This window comes from Pieris rapae, chromosome 2, assembly GCF_905147795.1.
Source record: "Pieris rapae chromosome 2, ilPieRapa1.1, whole genome shotgun sequence".
Lineage (NCBI taxonomy): Eukaryota > Metazoa > Arthropoda > Insecta > Lepidoptera > Pieridae > Pieris > Pieris rapae.
This window is the reverse complement of record NC_059510.1, coordinates 10,269,134-10,290,946: the sequence shown is the minus strand read 5'-3', so window position 1 is coordinate 10,290,946 and position 21,813 is coordinate 10,269,134. Positions and strand designations below refer to the sequence as shown.

The window sequence follows — 21,813 nt, the reverse complement described above, 5'->3', positions numbered from 1 at the left end:
GTTCTAGTATAGGTTCAGCCGTTATGGTTTTGTACTTTGATACTTGAATTGAATTACCCTATTAATTGTAAGTCACCATTTTTATATATTTTGTATTCACATCTTGCTTATTCCTCAGATAATCATGGTGCGCCTGCAACGTGTGACGTTTACAGCTCTTCATCAATACCTCGGTCTTAGTGCGGAGTTGGTTAATCCTGTAAGTATTTACCATCCACTGGTTGAAAATTAATTTTGTTCCTTTGTTATTTTTTGTGCGACAATTCAATGCAGTGTTGCCATTTCAGTCGGCTACAATTCAATTTCAGTGTTGCCATCTCAGTCATCTAATACAAATAAATGACAGTGATCTCTGTCGGCTAAAAATATACACGTTATGTTAAATAATTTGAAATGCAAATAAATAATACTATAAGGTAGTAGTCACTTCCGATTAACTCTTTAGGGTCGCGAAAGGCGTCGTCCAAATACCACGACTGCGTCTCCAATGAAGACGACAAAGCCAATGGACTGTGGTACAGCCACGCATTCTCCCAGCCACAGCGAAAGACTGGTTACTGAACATATAGTAAGTATATTCCCGAAACCCAACATATACCTACTTAGACAATTTTCCAACTACCCTCTTTTTTCTGAAACCTAAGCTCGCCTGGTGTTAAGCGATACCATTTATATAGAAGGCTCGCAAGTGCGTTGTCGGTTTTACTTGAACCTCGAATTGGCTCGGAAATACTTCAGTGGGCCGCTGGTTCAAACTTCTTTAATAAATACTCAGTTGTGAAATCTTGTTTATGGTGTAATATATGTTACAAATTATTATGTTGTATCATATACGTGATCATACCAGTAATTATAACAAACGTGTATATAGTATAAATTAAAAAAACCTAATATATAATTAATTCCAATGTGTTATGAATGATTTTCTAATATTCAAAATGTGTGTTTGACATTTGTTACATTAATTTTACTAACAAATAACTTACGACGATCCTCAAAGATATTCTGAATTAATGCGTTTAAAATCCCTTATATGGGGCTGCGAGTACCGATTAAGACACTAGGCATGGGAAACCGAATCTGTAGATGGCTGTGCCGCAGGCGCCCAGAGATTTTACCACTTTCTCTGATTTTTAATTCCTTAGATTTCTGACAGCTATCATTTTTGACATGTCAGAGATGGCAAACCTTTTTGACCGGACACATTTTTCAATTTCAAAACGAGTCTGAAAACAAATTTATTTATTTTTTCTGTTATGGGAATAGACAACATGGTTGAGGATTTGCATTTGGAGGTTATATATTAGGTTACGATACGTTGGGTTTTATATTCTATTAAGTTTATTTCTATGTGTATTTTTCCGATTAATAAATTGTCAATAGTGAATGAGAAAATTTTAACCACTAAAACCAATGCGACAACCGCAAAAAATAGTTTTAATTTAACGTCATCTACATGACAGATTATCGGGTATTACCTAAAATATTTTCTATTAAACGTTGAAAAGACTAAGCAGTTAAGGAAATACTTGAGGATCGTCTATCATCCCATTGTGTTTAATAACAGCAAGAAGGCAGCATGGCGACATCATCTCCCATTCACATTCAGGGCCGAAGACCCAGGTCCGATATGCCTGATGTCACCTCTAATATACCACAGGTAAAGCCATAATTAAGATGTAAACTAAAATTGATACGTCAAAAACGTTTCGTTATAGTCTGCGCTATCGTCTATAGTCTAACAGATTAACACAAAGTCGAATTATCTATGATTATTAAAAACAATTTTTATAAATTCAAGTACAAGTTACTAGCAACGATTATTTTTAATAATAGCTATACATTTTAGTCATACACAAACATTTAAAATTAACATATTTATTGTAATATGTCAGATATCTTGACCACAGAGCTGGCAAAGTTTTCTTTGTTTTAATGATATTGAATGAACACTTTATTTCAGTGTTGCCATTGTATTAGTGTGTGCAGTACAAGCTTTCAGTATGCAGTTCCTTAGAACGCACTTTAACTTTGTATGCATTTTAAACTCCTGTTTCAGTCCATATAGATCCAGTAAAACATATTCGTATATAATATATATATATGTATAAGCTTTTATGGTTTAATTATTTGTTCATTTTTATCGTTTAAATTTTCTGGGTTTTAGCAATCACAGCCAGATGTCCAACCCACGTCGTCTTTCCAAAGACCTAAAGAGGGATCGTCGTTTAAGAAGCATCACACTGATAATCTTGACGAACAGGTAATTGCTTACTTATTTTATTATTAATAATTACTTATGATGTCATGTGGAACTTGGTATAATGGCCTATATTACGTATGCGGCGTTACCTCGCTCTGAGGCGTTCTATTTAATGCTTGAAGTGCCAACGAGAACGCAGAACGAGCGACAAAGAGGCACAATCGGCCTCGACGTTCGGCAGCGTTGCGTTAAAAAATTGACTTTATTGTATGTATGCGTACAAGTAACTTGATCAATTCAATTGTGATTTCCATTTACCTCCTCTATATCCATACATAATATCTATCAAACAAATAAAATTAAAATTTTCTTTTGAAAAATGCAAGTTCAGTATTTTCTTACGATGTCACGTTCAACTATCGTCAGTTTACCGACTTTACAGACAACCGATTTTTTTTTAATTATAGGCACTCATACAAATAGCAACGGAAGCCTTTATAAAGGAGCTTGGCTTGGAAAACGATCAATTATTGACCGGGTGCGTTCAAGTTAGGGATCTGCCTGCTGGGACATATATAATGAAGGAGGAGAGTCATAAGGTAAGGTTTTAAGTCTACTAATAAATTTATTTATTTATTTATTTCACTACATTTGAAATGTGGTTGTCATGGCAACAGTATGGTAATTCTAATTTCCAAAACATGTCTTACAGCGTATTTGTGTGTAGAAATCTGCTAAAGGATAATCTGAACTCCTTATACAAAAACCCGGCAAAACGGTTGGCTTAAGTATAAAATAGGCTGTTAATCGACATTCACCTTGTTCGAGGATGCGTTGTCGGCCTTTGTAGTATGATTTTTTAAACTCTTGGGAGGTTGTATGAAAGCTGATTGCCGACCTCGAAAATAGAATGTTTAACTTTTAAAAAAAAAAAATATTCTCCCACCTGGTCACATTACATCCTGGAAGTGATACAATTAGTCGTGAAAAGAGATGTGATGATTCACAATACAAAACATATAAACAACATATTAGATAAGTAAATTTATATACGATTTTCAAATTTGGATGTGATCTTAAATACTGGCAAGACTTGAACCTAATATTGTAATTTATAGTTTTAAATCAATAGTTATTAATGAGAATATTTTTCCTAAAGATGTATTATAACATTCCTGGTGAGCCAGAAATAATACAGGTAGCTATGGATTTTATACGAATGGGGTGTTTTCTACATTTACTTGTTATAATGTCATTGTAGTTACATTGTATTTACCAAAATTTAGATTTTCACTAGATTCAAATTGCTTGCATGGTCAAACATAAAAAAAAACGATTGTATGGTTTTATGAAACCACGGTGAAAATGAAACTTTTTTTCACAATATAGATATTTAACTAAAAATGTTTAGACTAATATTCCATTAAGGGTATAAAAATCCCTTTATCAGTCTTTTATACTTGGAAAATTGAAATGATAATGGGAAATAATAAAAACAGACTCAACTGATATGTGTCTTTTAACTCATATGTGATAATCAATATAAACCAATTAAGGTAAATAAAACCGTACAAATAATATTAAAATATACGAGTTCAGATCTTAAGATAGGATATTGGCATAGTTCAACTGTGCCAATCTTCATGCAAAGGTCTATCCACATACACCGATCCGACCTACCATGGATAGCTTGTATCGTCAGATGGCTATTTTAATCCGTCGATTGGTTGTTGGCACATTTTATCAATATTTGGATTAAGATGTCTATCTCAAATAATCCAAAATGGATTGAAATAGGTTATTGGGTTTGGGCGTATGACGAGCGCCTTTCACTTTATCTCTACTCCGCGGCCGACCGTCGCAATGCAACACACAGACGAAAAAAACAGTTTGAGACGATGTAATAAAAGTTTCACTTTAACAAATGTGTGTTTTACAATTCTCTCATTCCTCATAAATCTCGGCATCTACTGATTATGGCTTTAGTGCCTCGATCATCAACATTTGCTCCAAGTGGGTTTAGCAAAATCTTATAGTTTGATAGAAGTCTGTATTCTTATAGATTTGTTTATCTATGCATTGATGAGCTGTAGATATGTTTCATCATCTATGTATGTGGTATTTGTTGGACAGAAAAACTGTGTCCAGATTGTGTTTCCACCATACCAACTTATTTCTTGACTTATGGGAACTGACTTATGGGAACTGACTTATGGGAACTGACTTATGGGTACTGACTTATGGGAACTGACTTATGGGTACTGACTTATGGGAACTGACTTATGGGAATTGACTTATGGGAACTGACTTATGGGTACTGACTTATGGGAACTGACTTATGGGAATTGACTTATGGGTACTGACTTATGGGAACTGACTTATGGGAATTGACTTATGGGAACTGACTTATGGGTACTGACTTATGGGAATTGACTTATGGGAACTGACTTATGGGTACTGACTTATGGGTGCTGACTTATGGGGACTAACTTATGGGGACTTACTCTTAGTACCGCTGTTATTTTCACATTTGCGAATCTCATGTGTGGCATGATTGTGTTTTCTCGTTAAGTTATTCCCAATTCCGCATTGTGATTAACGTGTTTTGTTTTTTCAAATATTTGCAGGATGTTGCGTTAGTATACTTACTATCTGGTGCGTTATTGGTATCGCAAAGGGTAGCTGAAGGAGATGGAGAAGTTCATATGTTTACGGCATATCCAGGTTCGTGATGATAATTCAATTCTAACATTACGCTTGAACGTGTCAAAATTAGAACAATTTTTATTGTCAAAGCAATTATAATATAAGAATTGTTATAACACCGTTATAGAGTATCTAACTGACAGATTTTAATTTATTTATAAATAAATAAAATAAAGTCAATGGCGCTACAACCGCTTTAGGTCTTGGCCTCTGATTTCTGAATTTGTTTCATGATAATTTTTATATATCTAATAGGCAAGTAGGTTATCAGCCTCCAGTGCCTGACACACGCCGTCGACTTTTTGGGTCTAAGACATATCGGTTTCCTCATGATGTTTTTCTTCACTGTTCTGTTGTTAAATGCGCGGATAGAAAGAAACTCAATTGGTGCCCAGCCGGGGATCGAACCTACGACCTCAGGTATGAGAGTCACACCGAAGCCACTAGGCCAACACTGCTTTCTAACGATTTTATATTTTTCTTTATAAAAGTTAAGTTTATTAATAAGGTTAATAACTCTTTTTCGAAATGAATAAAAAGCCAAAGATTTTTCTTCATTTCTTTCAGACATGAAGCCGAAGCGAATATTATAAATAAATAATATATCTACTTAGATTAAAATATATAAGAATAGAATTAGTATAATAAAGCTTGCCCAGATCCTTATTATAACAATATGAGTTTCGAAAAATGAGAATAATGATTTCCAGGTGAAGTGGAAGGAGGTTTGGCCGTACTGACGGGCGAGCCGAGTTTCTTTTCGATCCGCGCGAAGCATTTCTCTCGTATTGGTCTGTTGTCCAAAACCTCGGTGTATAGCATCATGCGCGAGCGACCCTCCGTTGTTTTGCATATTGCCAATACTGTTGTGAAGAGACTCTCGCCGTTTGTACGACAGGTCGACTTTGCTTTGGATTGGGTATGTACTGAATTATTATTTAATTGTATTGTATTGTTGTTTAAGTATTAGATTTTTCGTCTCAAAGTTTTCCAACTGCTAAGCAGAATTTTTTTTGGATTCCTTTCTCTTTATACTAGATGATCAGCCTTTAGTGACTGACATACTTCTATTATGGACGAACTAGTATTGCCAGGTTTTGAACTTCAGACAAAAAAAATCGTAATTTCTTGCTTATTTTTCTTGTCTCGTAATTAGGTACTACTTACTTGTGACTCAATATTCCTTTGGACAAGATTTTACATTTCTGTTACATATTATTTATATTTTTTCTTTAGAATTTATTTTATTTAATTTTAGTTACGTTACATGTTATTTTGAGTTTATTTTTGTTCATTATGCACTTCTTGTACTTTACCCTCTGTGGGTGTATTTTCTTTATTGTTTTATATTAGGTTTAACTTCTTATTTTTTGTTTACATGTAATTATTATGTATATTAATTGATATGATAACGAATTATATTTACTTCAAAGAAATCTATTTTACACTACTGTCTGTCTGTTAAGTTTTATACTTTATTACAGGTATTTTTAGAGTCCGGGCGTGCCGTGTATAGGCAAGATGAAGAATCTGGATCGACATTTATAGTTTTGAGTGGACGACTCCGGTCGGTCATCACCCATCCGAATGGAAAGAAAGAACTGGTCGGGGAATACGGAAAAGGCGATTTAGTTGGAATCGTAAGTATACATCATTCAAACATTTTCTAGACATTATGCCTGAAGTATTCACAAATTAGATCGATTCCGCTAACTATTAACAAAAAAATGATGATTATGGAAATAGTTAAATAGCTGTACAATTTAGGTTCAGTTGTATCTAAACTCTGATTTTGCATTCCGTAGAATTCTGACATTTCATTAAAAAAAAGTTGGAGTTGGTTGGTGGAGAACTTTTTTGAAAAATTGATTGAAAAAAATCATAGCTGTCAGAATTCGACAGAATTAAAAATTGTATAAGTATAGTCAAAATCTATTATAACGGCATCGTAGGGGCTACTATTTGAACGTATAAACCGAAAGTCGTAACAGCCTATGACGTTGTTAAGTATCTAATACAAGAGAATTTAGCCGGGACGTTTGGTTTTGGTCAATATGACCGGTATGGACTAAACCATGTCGTCGTAAAAACTTTTGACTGTCTATAGTTTTATAAATTCGCCCAAAAATCTGTAAAATAATTATATTTTTATTATTTTTACGTAAATATGTATAACGTACCCTATGACGCGGTGAAAAATCTTCACGCCTTTATTTAAAAATAAAATTTACTTATATTATTAATATTTAAAAGAATTTAGTAATATTTTAAATGGACGGGTCCACACACAGCGAGCAGGCTCGCGAGGCATTTGCCGCACGAAGCAGCTCGGTAAGTGTGGATGTGCCTCGGCCGAGGCAATCGCACGCGCTGCCGCGGGCGAGCAACCGAACGCCCGAGCCATCCAGTGTCGGCTTTTTTATTTTCTCAAAGACGCCTCATTCGTTTGCCTCGCGCAACCTGTAGGCTCGGGCTTACCGCGCGCGTTTGCCTCGCTATATGTTTCCTCGCGAGGCTGCTCGCTCTGTGTGGACCCGTCTAATGAAATCCCGTTCCGTTAGGTGGAAATGGTAACTCAAACGCGTCGTAGTACAACAGTTATGGCGGTGAGGGATTCCGAATTGGCGAAGTTGCCAGAGGGGCTTTTTAATGCGATCAAGCTTCGATTCCCGGTGGTTGTGACTAGGCTTATTAACCTGCTTGGACATAGGATCTTGGGTGAGCTGATTAGTATTATGTACTAGACGAGTAAGCATAGTATATAGTATTTCTGTCAATATTTGTAGCGGCCTTCGTTTATACATCTAGAGGAGCCTTTTTTCATAGAAATAAATCGTTCATTTGTTTAGAACGGTATCAATCACAATAGAGGCAAATGTCAATGAATCCAATCAAAAAAATCGTAATAACAGTTTAGTTATTTAAAATTGATGTGAAAATGGTCTCAATACTCGCCCAATAAATAAACCTTGCCTTTTAATAATTAATTGCCTTCTTGAAAGCATCACTGCAGTAATCTATAACTTCTAGGAAGACTGAAAAATTTTGTCCCGCTTTTTTTGTTTTTTGTTTATATGCATGATTTTGTATATTATGGAGTAAATAAATAAATTAAATATTTTTATGTCGTTGCCCTTGTTAATGTGTAACATTTAAAAAGGGCATTCACTAACATGCGGTAGCAGTCTCGGTAATAAGCGCGGCAAACATAAGTTAACAGAAACAAAAAGTTTTGATTTTTGGCTATGGCTAGCGGAAGTCGGATGGGAAGAGCATACTTTTGCGTATTACTTTGATCACTTTTATAGAACAGGGGGCAAAAGCCTAAGGAATACCTGTCTGTTGACATTTTTGTCAGGCACGGGAATGTTTTACAGGATCATGGCAGAAGCCGACGGCAGGTCTAGGTGGCGCGGCGGCGATCGAATCCCGTCCCTCCCAACACAACTTCTCAACTGTGGCCGTAGTTCCAGTTAGCGATGATGTCCCCTTGACGGCCTTCACTTACGAGCTCTATCATTCGCTTTGTGCTATAGGTATGTGTTGATCTACACGAATTTCTTTAATGAGTTAGGATTTTGTTTTAGTTTGTTTTTGAATTTCCAGGCCCCACAGTCCGTTTGACCTCGGATGTGATCAGGAAACTCTTGGGCCTCACAATTATGGACCCCAATAACGAATATAGACTCAGCTCTTGGCTCGCGCAACAAGAGGATAAACATAAGGTATTAGGTTTTTGTCGTTGAAAATTTTTAAATTTTACTGACACGCTGACATAATAATTAATAGACAATAGAGTTACCAAATAGTTTCTGTATACTTTTTTATTATTAAGACTTTTTACCTCTGTAAGATACTATCAATAAGTAGTCAGTTTACGTAATTTATCGGTTTTAATTTCTATTGTACGTTATGTTACGTACTATAGTACGTACGTACGTGCTTCTATTCTATTTACTGTTATGTTAATATAGTTTTCCAGCTGCAGGAGAAAACCTCAATAATATTGTTGACTTCAGGTGGCATTGTACCAGTGCGATCCTAGCCTCACCCAGTGGACTCAAAGGTGCATCCGCCAGGCTGACTGCATTCTCATCGTGGCCTTGGGAGACAAGCAACCGAGTATTGGAAAGGTATGAGGGTCTACATTTCTTTTTCATTAGCTGTGATCATAATCCCTAGAAGTTTTGAGTTCTCTGGATTTGAGTTCGTACAGTGATTGAAGCCTGAGGCTAATATGTGAAGTGATCTAAGCATAGATGGAGCAATTCTGAATTCCATTATAAAATAAGAGACAATAGAAAAGAGAGGATTTTATGTTAGAGTTAAGAGGTTTGAAAAACACGAATTATTTTTACATTAACGATTGTGTTTTGTTTTCTATTATTATATATACTAAATTCGTGTTAATTAAACATAAAACGGTTTACTATATATATTTCAAAAGTCAAATCTATGTATTTATATTCAAACCCCGTTTCCCAGATTGTATATAAAATATATTAATTAAAAAAGCAATTAAATGAAATTTCAGATCGAAAAGGAAATCGAGCGTCTAGCGATCCGAACTCAGAAGGAGCTCGTATTGCTCCATCGAGAGGGCGGGGCCAACCCCACGGGCACGGTCCATTGGCTCAACATGAGGACGTGGGTCAGTCAGCATCATCATGTCAGGTGCCCTCACAGGATGTTCACTCGCAAGAGCCAGTATAGAATTGTGAGTATATTTTAATACAACGTGAGACTAGAAATGGAATTTTAATTGTGTACTAAAAGTAATCATAAAACTGAAAACTGAAAAATATTCAATTAATAGCATTTAAAACATCTTATTAAATTTAAAAGTTAAAAAAAATACCTGTTATTAGAAAAGTAAAAAAGAATTGAACAGGTTGGAATGTATTTCAATTTGTTTTTTCGGAATTCAGCAGAAACTCGGAATTAATCTTTTGACGTGACAACGTCTTATAAATTGGTTTGCCGGGTGACACTTCAAGAAACTGCGTTACGCTCCGCTCACGTTATGCGCTCACAATGAGAGCGAGTGAGAGGCACGCGTCCCTTCCACTCGGGCATGGTTAGCCCGCCTAAGAGCGAGAGAGACAGACATATGAAATTCAGTGCGAGATTCTTTGTATAAATAAATGTTTTAAATTGTTACTATTATTTCATCCTTCTTCCTAGTATACGAATGAATATTCACATTAAAATTATTTTACCACTCAAAGTCGTTGTCACGTAAAACTTTCGCCCGTATATACTTTACAGGCAACCAATTTTTTTTTAAATTATAATATCTTTTTCCGTATCATCAGAGTGAACTGTACAGCAAAGTGCTGATGTCAGAAGCGAGCGTCCACTCGGACTTCAGCCGACTCGCTCGTTGGCTCACGGGCACCTCCGTGGGGCTGGTGCTGGGCGGGGGCGGAGCCCGAGGAGCCGCCCACGTCGGGATGGTGAGGGCCATACAGGTGGGCGGCAATTTCCTTAATATTTACATCAACAGAATATTATTTCATTGAATATTTTAAAGAAACACCAGATATATATTTATGTATCTTTTTACTGAAGGACATTTATTTAAATAACTTAATAATAAGTTCCTTGATTTCTTATCTTTATAAATGTTCAGTTTAGATTTATTATACAGGGTGTGTGTATATGATTGCAAGGCTATAAAAGGCTTAGAACAAAATCCTCCACCGATCGACCTGATGCACCAATGTATAGAAGAAAAAGCAATTTTTCGTAATTTTACACTAAAATTGTATTTACAGGAAGCTGGTATCCCGATAGACATGGTGGGCGGGGTCAGTATCGGTGCGTTCATGGGCGCCCTCTGGTGTATGGAGAGGAATATTACTACAGTTACGCAGAAAGCGAGGGAGTGGTCGCAGGTAGTTTCAGATTTTTTGGAAATAGTTGTCATATATTTATTTGTCTTTAGAAATTTCTGCCTCATAGGTCCGAACTCTTTGGTCTGTTTTAAAAAAATGCATAAATTTCGATTTTTAATTCCGTAGAATTCTGACATTTCATAAGTGTTATACTACTAAAACAGTTCTCCACCAAAAAAGGGACAAATTTGACCCATTTGAGGTCAATAAAAAATACCTAATACAAAACATACTGAATTAACCTTACACAAAAATAACAAATATTTCTTTAATTATTTTATTTATTCTTCAGCTGGCATCACTGCCAATTATTTTCAGGTTTAGTAAACTTAAAAAAAATGTTTATAGTTACTTATATGTTTTTTACTGTTTGTGATGATAATTATGACTTCAAGTAAAACCATTTTAATGTGGAGCACCCCACTTAGTATAATGGATTATAAGCAAATAAAATGTATTATATAGAATAAATTTTCTGACTCGTATTGAAATTGATAAATGTGCCCGGCCAAGAAATGTTTGTAATCTCTGACATGTCAAAAAATTATGCCTGTCAGAATTCTACCTCTCGAAATAAAAAATAATATAGACTTTTTACTACATCATGGAACATTACAATCTAGTTTAACAAGTTAAATTAAGTCTAAGATAGTTTTCTGATAAGAATTTTAATATAAGAAAGTGTCCAATGTCATACAAGTATTTGAGACAGATCATTGAAGAGGGTTTTGACCAGGTATCGAATTGGTTTCCAGAAAATGACTCAGTGGGGCAAACAGCTGCTGGACCTCACATACCCAGCGACGTCAATGTTCTCGGGACGACAGTTCAACACCACCATAAAAGCCACTTTTGGCGAAGTACACATCGAGGATCTGTGGCTGCCCTATTTCACAGTAACGACAGATATCAGTTCCAGTTGTATGAGAGTGCATAGACACGGTAAGAAACCGGTATTTCTGGCAGAAGTTGGGTAGAATTTTTTGTTTAAGTCAAATATTTTTTATGCGATTAAAATGCGCCTCACATAGTAATCTATATATAAAGTACTGTTGGCAAAAAAAATTATTAAATTTTTATAGATTTTGTGAAAAATACAACTAACTTGCAATGTTTATTTTTTAAAGTTTTGTTTCTATGAAATCAGAAAAGTGGAGCACAACTAACACATTCATGGACAGGAAATTAATGTTTAAGTTTTTTTGCATATTTTAAGTTTAAATGTTTAAAAATCTCAAATGCGTTTACTTATTTAACGAACTCTGAAATACAGTCAATATCTGTTAAAACGACATCCTAGGAACTACTTATATTTGGTCGTAAAAACCGATAGTCGACAGCCGATGACGTTGTTACACTTATAGAATAGTATTCTGCGGGAACCTTTAATTTCGGTCATTATAACCGGTATGTTGTTCTGAACGATGTCGTAGTAAACGGTTTTGACTGTATTAGTAAAACTAATTAAAAAACCTTCCTCTTAGTCGTATAGTTCTGTCCTTATCGCACTAGTGACACTCTGCAAATAAATGAAGGAGACAAAACATTTTTCTTAAATAAGAAAACGCAAAATATAAAGAAACAAGTTGGTGTTACTATGCATGGTAACGAGCCCATAGGCCGACTCCCGACCAGTCCAGCTTTTCCATATAATGCCAGCTAATTGCTTTTTGTGTACCGTTTGCGCGGATTGTCTATGCCACATACGATCAATATCTATGGTGGCCGACAGAACCTTTTTGTTTCCGCTACAGTGATTTTTATTTTTTCCATAACCACACTCACTTGCATTTAAGTATATTTATACAAAATGCTATAATAATGACGTGTATGTACAATTTGTTGGTGTTCCAAGATTTTTTTGAGAAATTTACAAATCCGACATTCGCTTTGGGTGTTGCCACTACTCAACCGAACGCTTGTGATTGGTTTACCGAATGACTAACAATTAATGGGTGATTTTTTTGGCTAATTATTGGGAGATTATGAAATTCGGTGCGTTACAATGTCGGGTTGGGTGTGAATCTATGCCACATTTCTCTATCATTCATTTCATGCATGAGTGTGGTTCTTTTTATCCATTTATTTATTCATACATCACTGTAGTTGTAGATAGTTTGCATGAGAATTTTTTTTTGACCTCCATCGGAACATACGAGCGACGAATCAAAATTAGTTTGTGTCTCATTAGTTACGCTTTGCTCTCATTGTCTGGACGTATACGCTCGCTGGAGCTCTATTCTTTTTGGACCTGTCTGGCGAAGGATTCTCACTGGTTTCGGTTCTCGCACTGTTTCCTTTCCATGGAGTGTACTTTCCACGCACCGACGGCTTGTTAACTGAGATCGCGCGTCGCAGGTTCTCTCTGGCGTTACATTCGCGCTTCGATGTCGCTCAGCGGTTACATGCCCCCTCTCTGCGACCCCGTAGACGGCCACCTCCTATTGGACGGCGGCTATGTCAACAACCTCCCAGGTAAACCAATCACGAGGCAGGGCTGGACGTAGATGGACCGAGACGCGCACGCGGACCGATGCCGTCCTTTTCTAACATTACGTGCGAGAAGGGGACGGTATTCTTTCAGTTGTGAGAATATGTATTGTGATTTGGTTAACACTTCACAATGCATATTCATATGTTTCGCTCGCACCGAACTCGGTCCGTTCTCTGTCTATGAGATAGGCTGAGTGTAAATATTTTTCTCAGTAGTTTCATTGCTTTGGTATGTCTTTGCACTTGCCTGAACCCTTCAGCTGTTTGGATATTTACACTCGGTCGGGAAGGTAAGTGGCAACCGAAAAAGATCTTGAGACATCATTGGCGGATCGACGACTAAAGTGACTTTATATATATGTAACAGACATATCTTTTGCGACAAGTTTTTTTGGTTTATGCTTCTAATAGTTTGATGAACTTAGTCTGGCCTAGCTTTACCCTTCATAAGAGCAAATAATTTCAATCAACTCCCCGTTACTTCTTAGAAAAGCATTTATACTCGGATTTTATAGAATTCTGACAGCTTTCATTTTTTGGCATGTCAGAGATGGCAAACTCAATACGAGTCTGAACATCTGAGTCTCTATACATACATTTTATTTATTAGTGAATGTATCAATTTTATTAAGTTCGGTGATCCACATTAAAATAATTTAACGGCCAGTGATAATTACGTCTCTTAAAACCAACAACTCTTGATACAAATATTATTTCAGACAATTCCTTTCGAAATACTCTGTTCTTAACGAAGAAACATCTTTGAATGTAGTCTTTCGAATAAAAATATAATGCTACCAAATCTGCTATACATCACCGAGATTTTGACTTGTCATCGTGAACTATTGACATTTGACCTGATATCTGACTCCTGACTGATTCCCGATCCGCACACAAATTGTCCAGACAACAGTTTGACCATAGGTATTCTATGGAGGTACTGCCGAGCATCCATGAGTATCGCTGGCATCTTCCCACCCATTTGCGATACCATGGACGGACATCTGCTATTAGATGGATGCTATGTTAATAATGTACCAGGTAACTAGATTATTAAGAAAATTACTATCGTACCCCTTGTGTAAGAATGTTGTGAAAGAGGATGATGAGAGAATGGACAGTAGCAAGTAGAGATCCATGGTCTCGGCCTACCCATTCGGGTAAAAGGCGTGAATATATAAAAAGCCTCGTTTGTTTTGCAAGAAGAATGTCTTCTGTTTTCTTTTTATACTGCTGACTCGTCAAACGATAATATACGCGATTAAAAAAGCAATTGTATATGTCGCAGTAAAGTAGTTAAATCAGAAAGTTAATTAAAGATCAATATTCAATCAAGTAGCTAAAGTTCCGTCAGACAAGAACGTTTAACGAGTTTCCTAAACGCAACAAGATTATCTAACTTAAAGTAACCATTTACAATAAAACAAAACACGGAATTGCCAAGTTCTCAGTTCTTCACGCATAACGAAATAAAAAAAAATGAAATAATCTTGGCTTACTCTGATTTTGCGATATTGTTTTACATTTTTGATCAACTCGCTGACTTTCGGTCAGACAGTTAACGTTTTCGACGCTGCTTTATTAAAATATAAATGGGCGCGACTTGATTGAATATCGTTATTAAATTTACTGTCTAGAGATTCAATTACTTTTCTTATTTAATTAGTTTATATATATAAGATTTATACGCACAAAAATAAAAAAGATATCGTATAATAATTATATATTGCAATCAAGTACAGATATGCCAAACTGTAGGCTAAGAGTATCTAAATAATTTCAGCCGATGTGATGCGATCTTTTGGGGCTAAGCACATATTGGCGATCGATGTGGGCTCTCAGGACGATACCGACCTGACCAATTATGGCGATGACTTGTCTGGCTGGTGGCTGCTTTGGAAAAGGTATGTTTTGTGACGAAGCATAAAAGATTTTCTGTCTCTTTCTACTTATATCAACTAGAAATAGAGTAAAGCTACGGTCTCGCTTGTACTTTTTTTAGCTAATTCAAGAGATTTTTTATGTATAATATCACATTGCCAGAAAACTCGCAAGTGCGTTTCCGGCCTTTTAGAAATCCTTTCGCTCTTTTTCTAAAGGGACCTTAGTCGGATTGGTTCTGAAATACTTCAATGGGCATCTGGTTCCACATAGTAGGGGTGCGCGGCAAAAACTGTCACATTATTCTGTCCTGGCTTCAGATGGCTGGATATGATTTTTTTTTAATTTTTGTATTATTATAGGCAATATTATTCAGCAATAGGGCAGCATAGTTATTGTCCAGTATTTATTTTTTCAATATCAGCATATGAAATATTTACAGGTGGAATCCCTTCACTAGTCCTGTGAAAGTGCCAAATCTTCCAGACATACAGAGCAGATTGGCTTACGTCTCGTGCAATCGTCAATTGGAAGTATGTTTTGTGTATTGAATAATTTTATTTTATAGAAATAGATTGCTGTTTTTGTTTTGTTTATTATGTCTGTTATTGATTGACTAAAATATTTGTGGTAGTTCAGGAAAGGTTTAATAAAACAGAAAAGGAAAAAAAACTTAAAACAATAAAATGTCACTTGATTGTTATTTATTTATGCCTTCGGAAGTTTGTGTTTCACAGCTGTAGAGGTTCGATCTCTTTGGTCTGTTTTAATATTTTATTAAGTTTAGCCACAACAGTTCATCTATTATTATTTATATCGAAGGTGTCTCAAATATTAATGCAACCTAAAAACTTAAACTACAACCTTTTAGGTCTGAACCTCAAATTTCTGTATCTATTTCATGATCGTTTGTCAATCTTCTGTGCCTAACACACGCCGACTTTTTGAGTCTAAGGCAAGCCGTTTGCAAGAAAAGATGGTGCAGACACCATCTTTTCTTTCGCGGTTCGAGCGAATGTTAAATGTACACATAGAACGAAACTCCATTGGTGCACAGCCTGGAATCTAATCTACTGATGGCACTATGCCAATACTGCTTAATGCTATATATACAAGAGCTGTTTGAATAAGCCATTGATTAGAGAAAAAAAACTTCTTGTTCAAAGCAAATTTGTCGGCGAATTTCAGGAAGTGAAAAAGTCGGACTACTGCGAGTACATCCGCCCTCCGATAGACCAATACAAGACGTTGCAGTTCGGGTCTTTCGACGAGATCCGCGAAGTCGGCTACCGACACGGGACTGCGTACTTCGAGGGGCAGAGGAGGGGCGGAGGGGGCGGAGTCAGCGGGGCAGCGGCCGAACGACGCAAGCATTTAGCCCAGCCTTCGCTTACCGAGTGAGTTTAAGTTCCATCTTCTCTATTACCAAGTGTTTCTGCTTTATCTTGAGTGCATACCATTCATTATACATAATCTCCCCTATAAAGCGATAGAACGCATCGCGTTATAACAAGTGTGAGTATTCTCATAAAACCTTTACAACAATTTTCAATAATTTAACATTTGCCTATTTTTATATAGGTGATTGTACGGTTCTATCGTTCTTTGAATATAAACGATTAATTATTGTTTATGAAATAATATACGTACACGTACGTAACATTTGTACGTGTTGGCAGTTACAGTAGCTGAACCGGCAAACGTGTGTTTTTTATATTATTTCTAGGAACCTTTTTTTTATTTCAATAAATATTACTATTTGCTATAATAAAAAATAAGTGATCTTAGAGGGGTGAAAGTTGGGGATTATATGCTGTATCATAAAAAAAATATATAAAATAAAAATTGGGGTGGACGTGGCCTTATATCACTTGGGGTTTGAACAATAGATACTAGCCGATTCTCAGACTTACTGAGTATGCATAAAACATTTCTTATATGGGAACAAACTTGGTGATACGATGATTAAATTTATCTGACTTCAATATTCCAGCTACACGTTTACGGACCTTGCTCAAATGGTGTGTTCGGTGAGAACAGCCCGCGACGGTGACAACGATTCCTCTTCATCGTCAGACTATGAGGAGGACCAGAGGCACTTCGAAGGTTACGCTTCGGAGCCCAGTGGCGGGATATTAGAGGTATGTTTTTTTTTAATTTTCTGTTAAAGTTTTATCAAATAAATTAAGCTTTTAATATAGGGCAGTTTTCTGGTTAGAAATGTTTGAATTCATACAAAAAGTATATTTTTTTTTGATTTCGTGTTTTATATAGTATGAAACCTTGGTCTCTTTAAATATAACTTATTTCCTTGATTTGAATGTGACTCAAATTGTGACGGTGTTTGACTGACTTTGTACGGTTTGGAAGTAGTCAATTATATGTTTGCACAGTTATTTAAGTTTATAGTTTGATTTTGTGATATCGCAGGACATGTCTTATAACTGTATCGTATAGTTTTACTAATAAAAAAAAACTTGACCATATATTCAATATTCATTATCACATAGAAAATAAAATTAAAATGGATTGTTCCTATACATACTCTGATTTTTAATTCCGTAGCAATCTGACATTTCATAAGTGTTGCTACTAAAAAGGTAAATCTTAGTATTTACTTACTCAAATGACTTAATACAAAACTAACAAATATTTATTTAATTGTATTCTTTAACTGGCATCACTGCCTACCCATTTCAAGTTTAATAAACCTTTTAAAAAAGAAAATGTTATCTTTACTTGTGCGTTGTTTAGTGTTTGTGATGAACGGACGTAATTATCTTTTATCTATTCACTTTTAACGTGGAGCACCGCACTTTATAAAATGGATACATTCACTAATAAAAACAAATCTGTATAGACTCAGATATTCAGACTCTTATTAAAATTGAAAAATTTGCCCGGTCAAAAAGATTAATCTCAGACATGTCAAAAATGATAGCTGTCAGAATTCTACAAAATTAAAAATCACAGTATAGTTTTAACAGCATTTTCTCAATATCAATAGCTGGTAAGAAAATTTTCTGGTTAACTCGAAGCAATTGGACCGATTAAAACCATCCAGACGTAGCCTATAAGTCACAGGTATATAATAGTATGTATGTATGTAGATGTCGTCAAGCGTGGAAGGGGCGGCTTGGATCAGCGACACGGAACTGGTGGGCACATACTGACAGCACGAGAGTAGTTAGACATTTTGTTTTTTTCGCTAGGCACAGCTCACACGGTGGCGGATGTGATTTGCGAAAGAGTTAAACTTTACCGAGTCATAAGACGGCTACCGAAAGTCTATTTTTATAAAATGGGGGGCAAACAGGTAGGAGGCTCATCTGATGTTAAGAAATGTCACCGCCCATGGACACTCAAATTGTCATAAGGCTCGCCTTTTCAGTTTTGGTACGCTCTGTTCTTGAAGGTCTAAGAAGAAGGTCGAGTTGGTTTGGAAATACTTCAGTGCGGACCTGATTTCATAGTCTTCTAGAAGACTGTACTAAAACTAGCTAAAAACTAATTTTAGAAAGTTTACATAATTTTGAATCTGTAGTGATCAGTGAAATATTTATTTATATGTAGTTTAAATATATTAACGCTGTCTACAGCGATTTGGTATTTGCACGAAAATTCAGTATAATTTTTTTATAAATACACTTTGTACGTAAACGTGTACGCTTAGAACGTACGACTTAAGAAAAGGTAAACGTTGTTAAGAGCCAAGGGTATTTTTCGGGAGCCGTCTTCACGAGCTATATACAGTGTGAACTGGTGACGTCACTGGTTAACGTCAAAACGTCAAAAAATATACTTTGGGTTTGCCTTGACCAACATTTCTTTCCATTTAACGAAAAATGTGATTTGGAGTTCACACTGTGTTGAGTATTCGGAAATAACTCTTTCGCAACTGGGTTTTGGGCATCGCTTAAGTTAACTTTAGTTTGTGTATTGTTACAGCACTTTATATATACGCAATCACAAGTTTTAAGTATTTTAATCGTTTATGTTCTCTTTCAGTATCCGGCTTTATATACTAAATTCTTCAACAGGCTTTTACATAAGATCTACATACCTATAACTCAAACACTCTTATAGTGATCTAAGCGCATTACTTAAATAAATTCATAAACGTGCTAAAGCTACATTAATTTTTGTCACATTAACAACTGTTTATTATTAAACATTATTTATGACGTCGTAATCTACAGTTTATCTTCTAATTTACGCATCTCAGCCCTTAAAGAAGTGCCATGGAAAAGCAATTGCTGGATTTCTTGACTTTTCTAAGACATTTGATAAAGTTTGTCATGCAAGCCAGTATAATCCATTAGTAATATGTTAATAAATAAATTATTCGAAGTTTATACTACGTTTATGAATGATTATGTAAATTTCTTATAACATCACGCTTCGTTAGCTCATACATATTAATCCAGTGGTAAAACCCCATAATGGCGTTCTCGTCATAGAAGAGTAGATGATCAGCCATTTGTCTGACATGACTTGATTCTCTGTGTTTCGGGTTTCTTAGTTTAATGTTTAAAGAACTTTATTTCTGATTACAAAACAGAAATATTTTATTTACATGAGAAACTTAATATTAATATGTACATATTATATACGAGCGAGATACACGTCGCCATTAGCCGTAACAATTTTAGTCAGCTATGTTCATTCTAACATGCATCTTTAATGCCTTTTTGAATTTGTCAAACACTCCAATATTGCGAATTTGAGATGGTAATTGATTAAATAAAAATTATTTAATCAATTACCATCTTTTATTTATTTTAATTAGTTTCCTCACAACGCCTTCACCACAAGAGAACTTGTGCACATACAAAGTATTCACGGACGCATTAACTCGGGGATGTGGGTCGCACGCCTATGTTTCATACTTGTATGTGCTAAATGTTTTGTCTATTTCTTCATTAGATTACTAGCTGCATTTATTAAATGTAAATTAATATTAATTATTTACACTGGTGTTTGCAGGACGGCCTACGAACGCGGCGTGTGGGAGGCTCGTTGTCGTTGTCTGAAGACGAAATCGATTCCGAAGCCGAAATGTATGATCCTTTGAATAAAAGGGGCGGGGCCAGGTGAGACCCGACCATGCACGATCTGTGCAAGGCCCTTTTTAAGTACGTGAGAGAGAGGGAGCCATGTGAGTGAAAGAGATGGTTATGTTGTGTTGGTGCAGCTTTGAACAATTGTGTAGTCATCAGATAGTATTCATGTCTTAGATAAATTTAACTGTTTTAAAGTTTCACGCAGAATTATGACATTAAAAATATGACTTCAAGTCTCAATTTGGTTATGTATATAGAATATATATTTTAAATATTTTCATTTTAAAATTTAAAAACCCGTCATATTTCTGTAGTTTTAAAATTTAAAAGGCTTTCTTAGAAAAGAGCCCGTACGCATTGTACTGAGGCGGTTAATTTTAGGTATTCATATAAAACCTAATTAGATGGTACTTATAATAATTGATTCCAAAGTTTACTGTGATTTAAACGCTGTAAATTTGCTTTTCATTATAATTCCGTAAATTTACGTACGCCGTACTACGTACTACTACCGGATATGTTATTGGTAAGAGTTAAACACTTTGATGGCCGGACAAATTTTCAAACTAAATTTGTAAACGAAATTATTAAATATTGTCATTGAAAAGACTTCAGAAAGAAAAGCAAGTAAACGCAAGTAAGAATCTATTTGTAGCAATTACGACTCGTAATTTAAACTCGTAGTATGCTAAGTAAATCAAAATATTTATGGTTGAATCTTTTTCGAAAGTACTGTTTTGTCCCGTTTCTTTACTTGCAAAAGATAAAGACAAGACGATAGTTGTGACTTGGCAGTTTTTTTATATATTTTGTGTGTTAGAATTTCTATTGTTTATTTTGATGATTTTTCCTACACTTTCCATAGATATTGTATGGATTTTAAATACAAAAAATAAAATATTGTTTCAAAATATAATAAATCTGCAACATAAAAGGGTTGAAGAAATCCATTTTCAGTTCGAAAATATATTTTTCTTCTTGTTGGGGTAGTACGTTTTTGCGGGGTATTAAAATATTTACACACATTGCGTCATACAATATGTAGTCACTACTATCAAGCTAGAATCTTCTAGAAAAATCGAGTACGTGAACATTTCTAACAATATATAAATACATACAACATTAAAAACCTTATTAAGAGCATAATGTAAAATATATATTCCGGCTCAAGGATAACTATGTATAAAATCTAATTTCGTATTTACAATAGTAAATGCTTCATTTACGATTTCTTTTCAAGCCACTATGTATATGTTTGTGGCTCTAGAATGTATGTGTGATCTAAATCGTCGTATGTTTGTATATCGTGTATGAGTATTTATGTTTTAAATTTTTGAATTGTTATAATATGTTGATTATAGATAAAATTAAAGACGATATTTCATCGATTGCTGTAAAATTTCAGTGTTATGAAAGTAACTAAATATATATGTTGAAAGTTGAACAAAAACAACATTTTATTTAAAAATTAGTAAATTAGTTTTTAATTAGTAAATGTGTTTCTAAAATAAAGCGTATATTAATGGTAGGGGAGCCCACGATGCTAAACGGGGATTTACTCGAGCGTCGT

The 21,813-nt window shown here is 35.2% G+C and overlaps 1 protein-coding gene across 7 annotated transcripts in view; it reads left to right on the top strand.

Annotated features, from left to right (window-relative positions):
• Window positions 1-21,745, top strand: part of LOC111000673 (neuropathy target esterase sws) — a 32,067-nt gene extending 10,322 nt beyond the window's left edge. For 2 of the 7 annotated variants that reach the window (XM_045634385.1, XM_045634387.1), the window contains exons 7-29: window positions 119-199; window positions 446-568; window positions 1,568-1,660; window positions 2,168-2,263; window positions 2,671-2,802; window positions 4,831-4,927; window positions 5,620-5,828; window positions 6,394-6,549; window positions 7,471-7,627; window positions 8,287-8,445; window positions 8,516-8,634; window positions 8,929-9,042; window positions 9,444-9,626; window positions 10,225-10,380; window positions 10,687-10,806; window positions 11,562-11,748; window positions 13,165-13,281; window positions 15,083-15,203; window positions 15,623-15,713; window positions 16,369-16,577; window positions 17,174-17,321; window positions 18,291-18,338; window positions 20,167-21,743. In XM_045634385.1, coding sequence (XP_045490341.1) covers window positions 119-199; window positions 446-568; window positions 1,568-1,660; window positions 2,168-2,263; window positions 2,671-2,802; window positions 4,831-4,927; window positions 5,620-5,828; window positions 6,394-6,549; window positions 7,471-7,627; window positions 8,287-8,445; window positions 8,516-8,634; window positions 8,929-9,042; window positions 9,444-9,626; window positions 10,225-10,380; window positions 10,687-10,806; window positions 11,562-11,748; window positions 13,165-13,281; window positions 15,083-15,203; window positions 15,623-15,713; window positions 16,369-16,577; window positions 17,174-17,321; window positions 18,291-18,338; window positions 20,167-20,277 — 3,027 coding nt within the window. In that variant the 3' untranslated portion in view covers window positions 20,278-21,743. Of the gene's footprint in view, window positions 1-118; window positions 200-445; window positions 569-1,567; window positions 1,661-2,167; window positions 2,264-2,670; window positions 2,803-4,830; window positions 4,928-5,619; window positions 5,829-6,393; window positions 6,550-7,470; window positions 7,628-8,286; window positions 8,446-8,515; window positions 8,635-8,928; window positions 9,043-9,443; window positions 9,627-10,224; window positions 10,381-10,686; window positions 10,807-11,561; window positions 11,749-13,164; window positions 13,282-14,223; window positions 14,341-15,082; window positions 15,204-15,622; window positions 15,714-16,368; window positions 16,578-17,173; window positions 17,322-18,290; window positions 18,367-20,166 lie in introns of all 7 variants that reach the window. The other 5 variants (XM_045634386.1, XM_045634391.1, XM_045634390.1 and 2 more) reach the window with 5 other exon arrangements.
• Window positions 21,746-21,813: the final 68 nt, after the last annotated feature.